Raw genomic sequence first — 16395 nt, 5'->3', positions numbered from 1 at the left:
GGTTTTTGCATCAAAAATAAGATGGACAAACAGCCACCACACGATTTCCTTCCATCTTTTTGTTTTGATAGGAGGAAAGTAAAATATAATTTGCAATGAAGGGAGTTGATATTGTTCAACCATACTCTGAAATGGATCGCTATCATTTCCATGGATTTTTTATATATCCATAACCATTCTATCTCATCCCTTTTCATTGTACATTTGACCCATCGATCGATCCTGTTTTTGGATCAAGCTTGAGTCTAGATTTTAGATTTTTCAATCGGCTCGTTTTACTATTTAATATTTATAATTAAATTTAAAGAAAATATATTATTATTATTATTAAGCGGTAAAATGAGCCATTTTGACAGGGCAGGATAGCACCTCTATTTGACACGGAAGAATAAATTATAAATATCTCATTTAAATATATAAAGTGTTGATGCGAAGATGAACAAGGGAAGAGAAGGGGAGCAGTTCACCCTTGTCTAGCGATGTACGTAAAGAAAGAGGGTAGAATGGTAGATAGGTCTGCTTAGGCCCTCCCTCATAGGTTTGGAGGTTAATAGGAGATCTAGTCGTAGAGTGCGTATGGTGGGGCCTATACTACTCTATCCAATCTTGCTTAAATGGATCCCAAGAATGTTCGTATGTAGAGATGTGGGTGCCCGGAGGAGTGGGTAGCGTATTTTGAAGCGAATGATCAATGGAGGTAGAGCTTAAACACATCCTGGGCAATGAATAACGAAGTGTCACTCACAAGCTTGCGCTTCTCGAATAGCTTGCAAAACAAGTATATAACATAAGGTAAAATAATTATATTCAAACTAACACAAAATGTGTCTTCACACCCCCAGTGTTGGAAATGGATGGGGTTGTTGGCATTTCACCATCCCTAATTAAAACTCTAATTAATGTTACCCTTTATATTTTTGGCTGACCACTACGAGCTTGTCGACTTTTGCAATATCAATCTTTGATTCCTCAACGTGAGTGTGTTTTTTGAATGATTTTTTCTATTTTTAAAATTAAAAAATATTTAATAAATAGAATTAAAAATTTATATTCAATAATAACAATATAAAAACATCTATTTTTCTATAATAAAATCATGAGAAATAAATTCCATAACAAATTTGATATTTAAAAACTGTCTAAACAAAAGAATATTTTTTAGTTGAACCATCATCAATTTATTTAAAATTTACCAGCCTTAATTTCAAATTTTCAATTTTACAAAAAAAATAGTGAAAATAAATGAAAAGAACTTTTAAATTTTTTTTCTTTAACATGTTTTTATTTTCATTTTCAAAAATTAAAAATTAAAAATTAAAAATTTCAATTTTATTTAATGTTTTTTATTTTTCAAGAAAACAAAAATGAAAAAAAACACTTCTATTTTTTTATTCCAATTGGAACATATTTTTTTAGGGTTGAGTATTTGGTACATTAGTAGTGTATTTTTTTATTTCACAATCAACCTTAAAATATTGACATATGTCTCTTTTTAAAAATATTTATTTTTTAAAATTTTACTATATTCTTATAACGAATGGGTGTGGTATATTCATATCATAACATATGAATAGTAAGAACTAGCATTCTTATTGAGACTTGAAATCATAGGGCAGAAAATAGATTTATGGATGGAATCAAATATGTAGTAGTTACAGACAAAAGTATTCGGTTATTGGTGAAAAATCAATATACTTCTAATGTCAAATCAGGATCAACTAGGACAGAAATAAAGCATTAGTCGAACTCTTCTTTGGTGTCAAGGTAATAGCTATGAATAGTCATCGACTCCCCGGAAAGGGTAGAAGAATGGAACCTATTATGGGACATACAATGCATTATAGGCATATGATCATTATGCTTCAACCGGGATATTCTATTCCACCTCTTAGAATGAAAAGAACTTAAATCAAAATACATAATAGCATGGCGATACATTTATACAAAACTTCTACCCCGGGCGCACGCAATGGAACCGTAGACAGTCAAGTGAAATCCAATCCACGAAATAATTTGATACATTTGTCAATCCCCTAATCTTACTTGTGGAGTCTAAAAACTCCAATTACAGTGTACCAAATAATTTCCTCTTTTTAGTGGTTCATTGAGTTTCTAATTTTATGTATTATGTGGAATCAAAGAAGTATCTCTTATTTTTTATCAAAATTTTGAAATTTAAGATCGGCACACTAACAAAATTGATTTCATCTAAACCTTAATATTTTAAATGAATTAAAAATAAATTCTAAATATATAGTGAATTTTATTCTTTTTTTTTAATAAATTCATTATAAGTTATAATCATATTTGTTTTTATTTTTACACAATGTCTAAAATTATTCATAGTACTTCCCCAACCCATAAATAAGAGGATAATGCACTTCAGCGCACTTGAACCCATATCCTCTTAGATTGATAATAATACATATACTAATTGAACTAGTAAACTCACAACCGAGTGGTGACTACTCATCACTTTCCAAGTTTCTGGGACTTCGATTGTCTACATGCTCATCCCAAATGAGTAAAAAACTTACAGCTAATTGAAAAGGTTGAATTACTTTGTAAAAGATGAGACTTAGGACAAAAGAAAGTACCAAATAATGGAAATTTGTAAAAGGTAAGAAGAGTGTACAATATGAATATATACTTTTTCACGTGTCTATATTTTAATTTTTAGATGAATTAAATTTGTAAAATGAGAGTTAAAAAGAAAAAGAATTAAACTGCTCACAAAAAAAAAAAGAAAAAAAGAATAGGGACTTGACGTGCGCTTTAACCTAAATTTTTGTTTAACAATTAATATCTGAAATATTATAAATCGATAATATTAATTAGTGATCATTTTACAACAAATTAAAGTTGGGTGACCTAAACCACATATAAGTCACTATTTCTATATTTTACCCTTAAAAAAATATAATTATAAATTTTGGAAAGCTTTAATTAGCAGTTTAGAAAGTGGAGTGGGAGTGCAGCGTGTCTGATTTCTCAAACCAAATTTGTACAAATCATGATTTGTATGTGATTTTTAATACGAATTTAAGAAATTAATAATTATAGTTCATAAATTTGTGTAATATTTTATTTGTTTTTTTAATGTATTATGTGATATCATATATATATTTTATCTCAACATATCTTATATAATTTATGATAATTATATTATATTAATAATAATTATTTAATATAATTAAATTTATTTTTATAAATTAATTATTTAAACCGGAGTAAAAATATCTACTGTTACTATCTGATATATAGTTTTTTTTTTCTTTTTTCTAATTTAGAATTTGGACATCCATTTTAAGATATATTTTGTACTGATATTAGAAATGGAGATAATGCATGATGTTGGGTTTTTCTTTTAGGAAAAATTATATAAAAAAAATTATTTCAGTGTCGTTATTGTGTCAGGTGGTACTTGTATGTATTTTTTGAAATCCCTGTGAAAAATATAAATATTCATGGTGGAGAAAAAAAAGAAAAAATATTTTTTAATGGATGTAGCCGGTCTAGCAAGTAGTCGGTCCAACTTTTAAAAAAAAATATTTTGTCAATGAAAAATATGAAAAAAAATATGTTTTTATTGGTCATCGATGCATCAAGTGACAACTGTGAGAATTTTTTTTAAAAAAAGTGAAAAAAAAAAGTTGAAAAGAAACAGTTGAAATAGAAAAAAACCAAAAAAAAAAATAAAGGAGGAAGTCCTTGATCGATGCTTGCTTCATAAGTGGCTCTTGTTTTCTTGGCTTGCTAATGCCACCATTAGTGGATTGAAAAACTCAGGAAAGGACAACTAAACCCAAATAATCTTAGATGAGATGAGAGTGGGAAAGAAAGAGATATAAGAGAAAAATAGAGGGATGAGAGAGGAAAAGTCGGAAACTAAATAATATTTGTGTTCAATTTTCATTTTTTGAATTTTTCAATCCACTGGTGGTGGCATCAATAAGCTAAGAAGACAAGAGTCACCTATGAAACAAGCATCGGTCACGGGCTCCCTTCTTTATTTTTTTTTGGTTTTTTTTATTACAATTATTTTTTTTCTTTTGTTTCACCTGGTTTTTTCAAAAAAATTTGACCGGTGCCACCTGACACACCAGCAGCACCCATTAAAATTTTTTTTCCTTTTTTTTATCTACTGTGAATACCTATATTTTTCACGGGTATTTTAAAAAATATATACGAGATTTTTTTTTAAAAATCTGATAATTGAGTGATGATTAAGGGAAAAGGGGTGGTACTACCAGTGTATTAATAGCACCAACCGATATTGTTACAAACGAGTCATTTTCTTATATAAAATATCTTTATGATTAATTTAGTAATTAATGAATATTTTTAGATTATTTATATAAAAAAAACTGATGTTCTGGCAACCGAGAAAATAAGGTTATGTCACTATTGACTTGACTCATCCGCTTTTTTCTTCCTACCTGCTACTGCTGCTGTCTGCTACGGAAACCACCAACATCTCACTCTCTTTCCTAAATCTTAGGATGGAATTTGTGTAGAGTCGAATTAAATTTTTTAATCATAATATTCAAATTTAATATTTTACATAAAAAATATTACTGTTTGAATTCAAATTTTAATGTATAAAAATGTACAGCCTCTGATTTATACCCGACATGACAACACAATCCACTCATCTTTTTCGTACTCAGTATCACAGTAACAATAAGAGTATCAGAAAAATATAAAACATAAAAGGAAAACCAGGCAGCATACATATACATATACATATATATTATTCCAACTGGGTTGTAAACACTTCCATTTACACCCTCAAATCCTTCACTTTCTCTTTTTGCCCAAATAGTAAAATGAGTTTTGTGAATGACCTCATTTAAGAATAATTTAGGTTAATTTAGTGGCATGCGTGATATCATATTTATTATGCAATTAAACCCCACTTTATTATGACTCAAATCTATTATTGGAGGTATCTGGTGGGATCCTTGAATCTATATTCTAAAAAATTATGCACAGCATAATGCATGCGCATTCAACATCTGTGCTAAACAATTATTACAATTAACAATAAACCCAAAATATGAACTACTATGTCTTTGTCATGTGTATTTATATAATATTAAAAATTAAAAATTAATCAAAATACATACATGATTGTCATTCTGAGTTTGATTATTTAAAGATTATTCATTCATTGTGAACTATGTAATCAAATGTTCAATATTTGAGATAAATATCAAAATTATACATCAACTTTGGTTCAATCTGTGATCTAATGTATGAATTTTGATTTGATGTAATTATATATTATAGTTCAAATCTATACATAAAACTCTTATTTTAATTCGATTGTGTACATTTATAAGAAAAATATAATCAATTCTGTATATATATATCAATTATTGTATTTGTGATTTGTCAAAACTTTTTCTTTTTAAAACTCCCTATCAATATTCTACCAACTAAATCAGACCTTTAAATTAAGTCGTCATCCTCAAACATGAATCCAACTTTTTATCGAGCTTAAAAAGGGGTGACAAAAATCTAAGCAAAAATGTAGAGAAATAAAAGCAGAGTTGAAGAGAGGTTTGAACTGAAATTGGAATGCCAAGCGTTCTCTGTATGACAAGGGTATGATTGGGTTGGTCAATCCAAAACCTTATAAATGTTACTTTTTTTGAACTCCAAGGTGGTGTGTTTGTGTGTGTTCGTCGTGTATTTGTGTAACTCTTTCTGCATGGTTTTTGTGCCATCAAATTATGTGAAGAAAGCCCAACAAAATACTTTAATCATCTTTATAAATGACATTTAGACTTCGTTTGTTCCATTGAAAATAGTTTCTTGAAAGTGATTTTTAAAAAATGACTTAATGTTTTTAAAAAATAATATTTTCTGATGTTTGGATTAATCTGTGTAAAGTATTTTCAATTATTTGATTTTCTTAAAAATATTTTATAAAAGTTGTTTTCAATAAAACAAACATACATTAATTTTTTTTATCTTTTCATTATTTAACTGAGTTTATTTTATATTTATAAATTTATATTTTACAATTTTTTTGCATATATTAAAAATATTTTGTTAAATTCAGGTTCAGTACAATGTCATTTTTTAGTTACATGACTATCAAGTGAGTATTTTTTTAAACGTGATATAAAAAATTGACAAAAAATTTCAAAAATGTCAACGATTGGACTTGATTTTCAAATCTGAAAAATAGAGGGACTAAGTTTTTGAAAGTAAAAGTACAGAGACTAAATTGTAAATTTGTGAAAAGTACATGGACTTATTACATATTTTAACCTTTATACTACAAAACATTTATTATTAAAATTATAATATTGAATATTTTCAATAATATGTGAAGAATATTATTTAACATTATAATTTTAAAAAATTTGTTATTAAGGTAAAATTGAAATATTAAATAATTTATTAATATAATTTATTATATGACTAAATATAAATAAATAATTATGTATGTTTAATACTAAATATAAATAATTAATTATGTATGTTTAATAATATTTTATACTAATATTTCAATAATTTTAAATATTTTTAAAAATAAAAATTAAATTTATTAACAATATAATAATATTAAGCTTGATTTAAGTTAATTTTTATATAAAAATAAAATTACCTATAGAGGAGCTCTTTTTCAAAAAATAAAAGCGTAAGTCATTTTACGGGAAAATGGCTTATTTTACAATTACTTGTAAGTCATTTTCTGTTGAGTAAACTGTTTTCTATGAAACAAATACAAAAAAGATATAGAAAATATTTTTCGCAAAATTTTTTATATGTAAGTAAACGAACCCTTAATATTTAATCATCTGAGTTTGATTTGACATCTGAACACAACATATGGACACATGCTAAACAATGCTTATATATCAATATTAATTATTATATCTAACCTATTGATAAGATTATGTGAAACAACCTTGAGAAAGCTTTTATCATGAAATTTCTAAACTCTCTTATATGTGTAATAATAAATATTATTAATAGACGAGGTTTTGATTGAATGTTAAATTATAAAGTGTTTAAAATTATAGATGTTTGTAGCGGTAGATTTGAGATTAAATTTTGAGAAGAGAGTTTAATAAAATTTTCAAAAATTTTAAAGAGTTTAATGAAAATTTTTTATAAAAGAATTAGGGGTTCAATTAATCTTTTTGTGAGATTAATGAGAATTTTTAAAATTTTTAAGAAAGTTTAATTAAAATATTAGAAAAAAATTTTAAAAAGTAGAAGGAAAATTCTCAAATATATGAGGGGACTTAATTAAGATATTCTAAAAATTTCAACAGAACAAAAAATCAAAATTTCCTAAAATTTGGCAGGCGAGAAGGTCCCCTAGGTCCTCAAAAGGATTCCCTCTCAATGTTTTGAGTTCAAATCCTATAATGTGTATTTTTATTGCTATTTTTCTTTATAAAAAAATATTTAACCGCACAAACGTCTAAAGCAAGCATTAAATCATGAACAAAATGTCATATTGGCTAAGTAGTGAATGAATCAAAGTGCCTGTCGTGGACTATAGAATTGAAAGGAATTAAGAGAAAAACAGAAAGGGGAGATTTTGGCAGAATTTATTTGTTATAACCTACTGGTTAGTGGCGGAGTTGATTGATTTACCCTATTTAGGATAGGGGGAGAGCCGATGATATGGTAGCTGGAGTGTGGTAAGGAAGCTTAGTGCTTCTCTAGAGAGATGGGTTTCCCATGAAGATAGAGAGATGACCCAGAAGGAGAGAAGAGAATAGAGGCACACCTTGCAGAGGGTCCATGCTTAACTATATAAAGGGGCCTTAGTGGGTTTTTGCTTAAACATTTATGTATTTTTATGACAATTAAAATACAATTTCATCAATATTGCATTAGTTTATATATATTTATAATTTTTAAAAAATTAAATTAAAATATTATTATTTTGAGGGTCAAAGTGCAATTTAACAATTTACTAAAATGTTCCCATATTAGGGGGCCTTAGTATCTATCACCCCTGTCGCATAATGAACCAAAAGAAATTGCAACATATTATTCCCTGGAATAAAGTTAGGAGCTGAATTCAACATGCATAAATGCAAGCGCTAGAAAATAGAAGGAAATTAGTTGTGAAAAGTGCAAAACACGCAAATAGCAAGGTCAGGAGAGGACAGCCTTCCTAGTAATATGGTTTACGAGACTATTAATCAAAACCTCAACTTTGTTTTGTAAATAAACATATGATGATTGGCTTGTAGTCACAAATTGCCACTGTGTATTCAGTAGTAGGGGTTAGACTTTTGAGCACCCTGGTCTGCAAATGACTGGTCCAGTTTTGCTTGCTTGTTTCCCTCCAGTTTTAGCCCAAAGTGAATGTGAGGAAAATGTGCCCACTGCAAAAGCATTTATGTTGTTATTTGCATACTATCATATTAGTGCAAGTCTTCTAAAGCACTTATAATCTTCCAATATAAATACATATTCATATAAGAAGTGAAACCCAAATAATAGGGACTAAATTGTTTCTTCACTTGTCAATATAAAGATAAGATGTGGAAGATATTGTCAAGGCATGGCAAAAGTCCTACATTTCTTGTTTCCTTTAACATGTGGAGAACAAATCATTAGTTCTCAACACAAATTGTGGATATAACCAAATTAATAGCCTGGCATTAGGGACGTAATTTCATTACGAAAGGTGTGTATTATTCATTGGATAAATGGATAATGTTTAAGTATTTTTTGAATATGTTTTTATTTATACCTATATCATAGATTATGACACACTCACGACTTGAATAAAAAATATATATAATAATTTTTAAAAAAATTATAATAATCAAATATGAGTTTAGTTAAAATGGTAAAATTAAAACTAAAAATCATAATGTTTTGGGTATTAAAAAATAACTTAATCCTAATTTACTGTAAATTACACATATCCCTATGATTTTTAGAATGCCCTTATGCCTCATATTTGAAGAAAATCATATAAACTGTTAGATCTATTTGCTAAGCAAGTTTTAAATGAAAAGATAAAATAATAAAAATATTGTCATTATTTATCTATATATTTTCTATTTTTTTATTTTTATAGTTTTAATTACAAGTTAATTAAGAGGACACGGGTTCAATTAAATCTTGAGAAGAGTTGTGGTAGAAGTAGGCATAAATTGATTGTATAAAAAATAAACAATAAAAAATAAAAAATTAATTACATATTGAAGTATTATAATATTAAATATATTTAAATTTTTTTATAAAAATTATATTTGACTTCAATTTAAATTAAGTATTTTAATTTTATATAATTTAGTTATATGTTAAGCTTAAGATGAATTCTATGTAAAATAATTAGTTACCATTATTCAAAAAGTTTTAATGGAAAAAATACTAAAATATAAAAAAATCTCAAAATTAATATATAATTAAAATTTAAAAGGTTGTAACATGTATTTGCATAAGAAATTATTTTAAAAAAAAAGAGTAAAAGAGAAGATAAAAATAAAATATGGGCAATGAAGTCTTACATTAATGGGTAAGGTTAAATCAAGATCTCAATTTCAAGTTTATTTTTGTATAAATCATGTATAGGTTTTTAATTCATATTTATTTTAATTTATTTTTTATTATATTTGGGTCTTGTATAAATTTATTCTAGTCTAAGTTTAGATATATTTTGTTATCAAATTAATTATGCTTTGTAATGATTAACTGTCATTATAGTTATTCCAATCTATTTTTTATTAATCACAATGTATTTCTAACTTAAAAAAATTTATTTAATATATTAATTGAAAATACATTATATTTAAAATATGATTATATTATAATATAAAACAATTTATAAATTAAATTGTTTTGATATAAGCCTGCATCATATTTTGGTTATTAATCTAATCGTATTTTATAATGATTAAGTCTATCCGATCTATTCTTTGTAATTACAATGTGAATGTATTTGTAACCTCAAGAAAAACTTGTATATATTAATTGAAAAATATATCATGTTTAACATATGATTACAAAAAAAATTATAATTTAATTTAATAATAATCAAAATATTTCATAATTAATTATTTTTTATTATTTTTAATTTAAAATTATTGAAAATAAAGATTGAAGATAACAAGAACAAATTAAAAAATAAGTAATTAATAAAAAGTAAATTTTTAATTTTATTTAAAATTTGTTTAATAAGTAAATGCATTTTTATCAAAATTTAGGAGATAAGTGGGTCTTTTTCAAACTTTAGGAGGAAGTAAGATATTTTTTTATCAAATTTATTTCTTCTTAAAAAAGAGTAAGTTCGACCCATCAACTTAAAACAACAAGAAGAAGAAGAAAAGATCTCTTATAATGGAGTTATGGTTAATTGCATTAGATAAGCAATGAGTATATATTGTATGTATCCAAAAAACTTACATTTTTTGCAGCAGTGCTGAAAGCTTCCCTGTGGCTGATGTCTGGATTACTTGCCTTAATCCTTTGGATTTCCTCCCTAAATATAGCATTATCCAAGTAAAGAGAACGTGTGAAAGATGGTTTACCATCCATCATCCATAATCAAGTAACCATGTGTTTGGTTCAACTTACTTTATAAACCTGTTATATGCAGAAGGAACACGTTGTCTCTTCTCAGGGGCTGCATTATTTCATCATACTTCATCAAACATTTAATTATAAGCAAGCTTAAATTTAACAAAACTCTGGATCTAAGGCTTCACATCTCTATGCAATGTTTTTTCCATACTTATGTGATCATATATAGAGAATGTAGGCAGATATATAGTAGATGCTAAAACATAGGAAGGAAATTTTTTCAATTGGCATAGGCAATCAGCATTTGTGGCATGTGAAACTTGACAGTATAGGGTTCCAACCTGGGTGCTCAAATGGTGGTCCATTTTCATGCAGACGTAAGCATACGAATTGTTTGTGATAATTAATATATAACAATTTAACGTATGCTGTAGGGGCAACTTTGATATGGTATAGGCTATGGTGTAGGAACTGTTAATAATTAATGAGGAGTTAAACTTGTTATGTAAGGTCACCATCTTGTAGGGACTATGATTGGAAAGGAGAGCTCAGATAAGTTGCTTAATGTGTTGATTTTTTTACTTTTGCCAGTTGTGAGGGAGCCCCTTTTTATCCTTTTGGTTCCAAGTTTTCCATATCCGTCATACAAAAGCTAGGTATTTGGTTCTACATTTAACCTTATGGTATCAACTATGCATTGGGCTTTTGCATAAGGAACTTAGCTCAATGCATTTGCGTAGATATGTATAAGTACAATATATATGAGTTAAAATTTGATGTATTATCAGTGAACTAAGAGAGCATAGAATTTGATAGTCCATCAAATATAAATACTATATATGAGAGGGAGAGAGACTAACGGCGAATAGGAGGCATTCTGGGTGCTTCATTTTGTGCAGAGTCAAATCCAGAAAACTGCTTGTTGCATTTGGAAGACGACCCACATTCCTTATTTGAAGGATCTTCATCAATGTTTATGATCTGCTGTTTCTGCAACTCCACTCAAAACAAAGTAAACAAGTGAATCCTCCAAACAGTCCCTTTCTGATTTGGCCCACAAAGCTTTTGATAGCATTGAGAAGAGCATTGAAGCTCCACTTTGGCCTTGGTTTAAAAAACACATCCAAAGACCAAGGTACATATATTAATTGTAACGAAAAACACCCAACAAAAGAAACTAAAAGGGTTAGTATGTATAATAATATCAGAGTATAAGAGGAAAGAGGTCAAATCAACTGAAACAACAGATTTATTGTTTCATATAGTATTTTGAGAACACAGCACAGTATAATATTATTAATATCAGCTAAAAGGGTTAGGAACCCATAAAATAATAGTATGCTTTGGAATCTTTGGTTAATGAAAAAATATGCATTCCTTGTCTTAAATGCTTACCCTTCTTTTCCATAATCTTTTAGTATTGAGTTTAATATTCAGGAAGTGATAAGAGGGGGGAAATAGAACCTTGATTATATTTATACCTGAGCATCTTGAATGGGAACTGTTTGCTGTGAAGTTCCCATATTTACAGACAGCAGATTGGCACAATGCCCGCATCTAACAGTCACAAATTTGAACAAGCTGTTGTATGGAACACTAACCTGCAAAATGTTACCATTTTGGAAGCTTAATAAAGTAGTGAGAACTGATTAAAAGCAACAAACTGTATATATATATGGGTGTGTTATGTTTGTTTCATATATTACAATATTATCAAACCCTAAGCGAAGAAATCAAAGTTCCAAGCCTAATATCCCCAGAGACCATGACATTTTCCTTCTATGGTCCCCGGATCTGCCATTTTCTGAGTATCCAAACACTTGCAAATGAGAGAAAGGGGGGGGGGGAGTCATGAACATGAAGTAACCCTTTGTCATAAAAACTACGTATGGCTTTCAGTTTTCATTGAGGGTTCTATTTATATGGGGGAGGAGATAGAAATGATAGCAGGTGCCAAGTTTATACTAATAAGACATCAAAGTTGAAAGAGGTGAGTGATTTGATTAGCTCACATGGGCAATGACTACAAGTACAAAGGACTTCTCATTTCTCCCCCAATATTATTATGTATTTTCCTTTCGGTGCGCCTCACTTTTTTGGCTGACACCGCAAGCTAGATGATAAAAGATAGAAAAAGGAAAAAAAGAAAACCCAGAGTGAAAGAGAGAGATGAAAACGACGTGACTGGAACGGAAACCATAAAAGTCATGAGCTATCAAATATGGCCATTGAATAAAGAAAAAGATTAAAAAAAACATTTATCATGAATGGTGATTGATTTACTGATCTATGTGCAGTGTTTGGGATCCTGTAAATGTGGTTTTGTTTGTTTTCGGAGCATGTTATGAGGAAAAGATGGTTGAAAAAGAAAAGCAGCACTTGGGTTTTATTGCTTGCTGCTTATTATCCATGACCACCTCTCTCTCCACCTCTTTCTTTTTGATATTTATATCGAATACATGTCCATCACAAAAAGCACCCATAAGAGTAAAGATCTTAAAAGAAGAAAGATTGTTGATGCAGTAGATGTTTAGCTGATAAAATGAAGAAGATCTAAGAGGATTTGTAATTGAAAAAACCTAAAGCAACTTGTAGGCTTGAATTTGGAGAGGAGAGGAGCGGTAAATCAGACATGAAGTACCATGAATAATATTGACTTTGGAAGGTAGGAAAAGGAAAGAATCTCCTCCATTGTTGACTTGTACCTTGACCTGGAAGAACCCTAAATAGTGCTTACCTGTAGCCCTAGTCATAGCCTGAAAAAGCTTTTACCACCAGAACAAGTCCCTTTGGAGGATATTTTGTTTTCCCTTTTGAACTGTTGAAACTCACTTCATTTGCTTGTTTATGAGGGATCAATCTTTTCAAGAGTTTCAAATCATAAAATCCCCAACCAGGCTAAAATTTCTCATAAAATATGACATAAGAAGAAGAATTTTAAGCTACTTTTTCCAAGTCAAATCAAGAAATCACATGATCCGTGAATTATGATAGGTAAAGTGAATATTATTTTTGCGTGTTTTTTTGTTTTTGGCCATAAAATTAAGAAGAAGAAAATTGGAGGGGTAAAAGGGCATATTTTAAGTGTTAAATATTTTCAGGTGAATTCCCACACACTGTTCTTCAAGAAAAGAACCCAATTCAGCAAAACCAAAAGGGTAGGCATTGAAAACAAGCCAGTAATGGGCAATTCAACTCTCTTTTCCCAAAAACAAAAAAAAAAAAGAAAAGCTATATAAACAGAGAAAAAGAAAATCAGAATTAGAGTGGTGTACCGCTAAAATGGTGTTGCAGAAGTTGCAGTGAACATAACAAACACGTTCAGATGCCAAATCCAGTGACATTTTTGTTTCAACTTTTTTTTTCTCTCTCTTTTTAAATATATATTCCCCTAGAACCAACAACAACAAAATAAAGAAATGATGAAAGGTTGAAGAATTGATGGAGAGAAGTAGGAGGACAAAGAACAAGAAATTTGTTGGCTTTTCTTTTGGCTTATAATTTATGTAGATGAATTTATATAGAAATGTATAAAAATCTGATAGGACTAGTCTGGTCGGGAGAGAGAGAAAGAGTGTAGTGAAGTGGGGGTGGACGAAGTGACAGTGGGTAGGGAAGTGTTTTTTTTATTACCCTTTTCATTATTAGCATTTTTTAAAATTAAAATGTGGTATTTGAATTATATTAAAAAATCATTTAAATTTGAACTATCATATTTAAAAAAAAAAAAAGTCCTAGACCCACATCTTACATTATTAATTAATTAATTATTCTAACCTTTTTTACATAATTAAATTACTTACGTTATTATTATTTCAACTACTTTTTTTATCAAATAAATATAGTTTTCCTTCCAATTTTTTTTTTAGCCAACTTGTGAAATGCGTCATGATCTTCTTCTATAAACATACCTTATTAAGTCGTATAAAATTTAAAAGTTAAAATGCTAAATGAGGCATCTGAATACAATTATATAAAATAAAGATGACATCAAGAAATATCAATGAGGTGTTATTTTTGGTTTGATTGTTGTTTGGATATATACTATTTGTGATTATATTGTTATTCCGATAAAAATATATGTAATAAATTTAAAATAATTTATACAATAATAAAAAATAATTTAGGTAAAAATGATAAAATTAAAAATCATAATAATATTTTAGGTTCAAGCCATATTATACACAAGTATTTTTTTAGATTGTATATGAAAAGATAAAATAATATCTATTGATTATTAAAAAACAGGGGTTTTTGGTAAATTCATTATTGAATTGGTAATTTAATTGAGGGTCACACCAACTCAATAAAAACATTTAAATATAATAATAAATTAAAAATGAGGCGCTTTTAGTAAATTCATTAATGAGTTGGTGATTTGATTAAGGGTGACACAAATTTAATGAAACATTTTAATATAGTAATAGAATATACGATAGAAAAAATACAATTATATCAAAATTTTATATGAAAAATTATTTGATACATTGCCAGTGAAAATTTTTAGACTTTGCAAGCAGATTGAGGGTGTGATAAGTTTATTATAGGGTATAGTAAAAAATAAAGTAAATAATTATTTAAATAAATGTGAGATTTGTCACGCCCTCAACTCGCTTGTGCTAACGGTTTATCAAAAAATTAGATTACTGTAGACACACATGTGGGAGAAAAATAAAATTATGTAACAAATATATTTATTAAAATTTGGTATAAATAGTAAATGTGACTTTGGTTGAATGATAAAGTTTAAATGTTGAAAACTTTGAAGGTGTAGCTTCAAATTTTATCATGTGTATGTTTTTGCTATTTTCTATGTAAAATATATAAAATGATAAAAAAACCATAAAAATATAATTTACTTCGTAAAATAAATGTATTTTTGCTACCTTACAACTAATTTGGAACCCAATTAATAGGTAACATCAACTTAACCAAAATACTTAATAATAATATAAATAGATATAAGTGAAAGCACTTTAGAAGTCCCCATATTATTAAGTGGAAGAATTTAATCCTTGTATTATTAAAAAAATTCAAATAAGGCTAAATTAGAATATATATAACATTTACTGTATTAAAAATGACATAAAATTTATATTTTTTTCATTTACAGTTTAATTCCAAACAAAAATTTTTATTTATAAAATTATAAAAAAATTTAAAATATAACTTTATTAAAAAATAACTAATATTTTTTAAATTAACTTTATTAAAATTTGATTTGATTTAATTATTTTAATAATAAAAGGATTAATTCAAGTAAATTTATGGATAGAATATAAAATAGGATTGGGATATGAAAAGATAGGAGGGGAGAGAGAAAGGGAAGGGGGGGGGGGAATGGGTGTTATGATTGTGGGAATGAGTGGGTGGGAGTTACTCAACTCTCAAGTCATTTAAGTTAACCATCCATTCATACCTGGGTTTGTGTAGCGGACGAGGAGGAGCCCCCACTCTTGTTTATGCTTTCGAATGTTTTAGGGATTTGAGATTAAATCCCCCCATAAAATCTCTTCACTAACCTCCCTAGATTGGCTCAACACATCAGCTTTTATCATCATCTTATTCAACTTTACTTTTTCCTATAATATTAATTGATTAATATTTTAAGATTACTCTTTTTTTTTTCTTATAAACTGGGTTAAAAGAGATGTGAAGGTGATTTGGGAAAGGAGAGATGAGGAAGTTGAATGTATATATATTTTGATAACATCATTACGTCATTAAATATGCAGTTGGTGGGTTATAATCAAATTTGCTGATAAGTTTGAAATTATTTTGAATGGCAAATGTTTTTGTTTTGGAAAATGTGTACAACAAACTAAACATCATGTAATCTTAAAAAGTATATTATACATATTACAAATTTAAAAATTATCT

General features: G+C 27.8%; 1 protein-coding gene across 2 annotated transcripts; it reads right to left on the bottom strand.

The window, feature by feature from the left end:
- Window positions 1–8001: 8001 nt before the first annotated feature.
- Window positions 8002–14155, bottom strand: LOC107889233 (putative axial regulator YABBY 2). 2 transcript variants are annotated; one of them, XM_041076458.1, is made up of 6 exons: window positions 13791–14155; window positions 11997–12116; window positions 11376–11511; window positions 10570–10618; window positions 10399–10474; window positions 8002–8366 (listed from the first exon to the last, which is right to left on the bottom strand). In XM_041076458.1, exons 1-6 carry the CDS (start codon window positions 13857–13859, stop codon window positions 8253–8255), a joined length of 564 nt encoding a protein of 187 aa, XP_040932392.1. In that variant the 5' UTR covers window positions 13860–14155; the 3' UTR covers window positions 8002–8252. The 2 variants fall into 2 exon arrangements, with proteins under 2 accessions (XP_040932392.1, XP_016669077.1); XM_016813588.2 differs by having other exon boundaries at window positions 11376–11505.
- Window positions 14156–16395: the final 2240 nt, after the last annotated feature.

Source organism: Gossypium hirsutum, chromosome A09 (assembly GCF_007990345.1).
Source record: "Gossypium hirsutum isolate 1008001.06 chromosome A09, Gossypium_hirsutum_v2.1, whole genome shotgun sequence".
Classification (NCBI taxonomy): Eukaryota; Viridiplantae; Streptophyta; class Magnoliopsida; order Malvales; family Malvaceae; genus Gossypium; species Gossypium hirsutum.
This window is presented reverse-complemented; position numbering and strand designations above follow the sequence as displayed.

Coding starts and splice junctions, on each gene's coding strand:
- LOC107889233 (XM_041076458.1), bottom strand. CDS start 13,859: ATGTCACTGGATTTGGCATCTGAACGTGTTTGTTATGTTCACTGCAAC. Junction 12,117..13,790: donor TCTGCAACACCATTTTAGCG/GTACACCACTCT, acceptor AACATTTTGCAG/GTTAGTGTTCCATACAACAG. Junction 10,475..10,569: donor GCATATAACAGGTTTATAAA/GTAAGTTGAACC, acceptor TGCTATATTTAG/GGAGGAAATCCAAAGGATTA.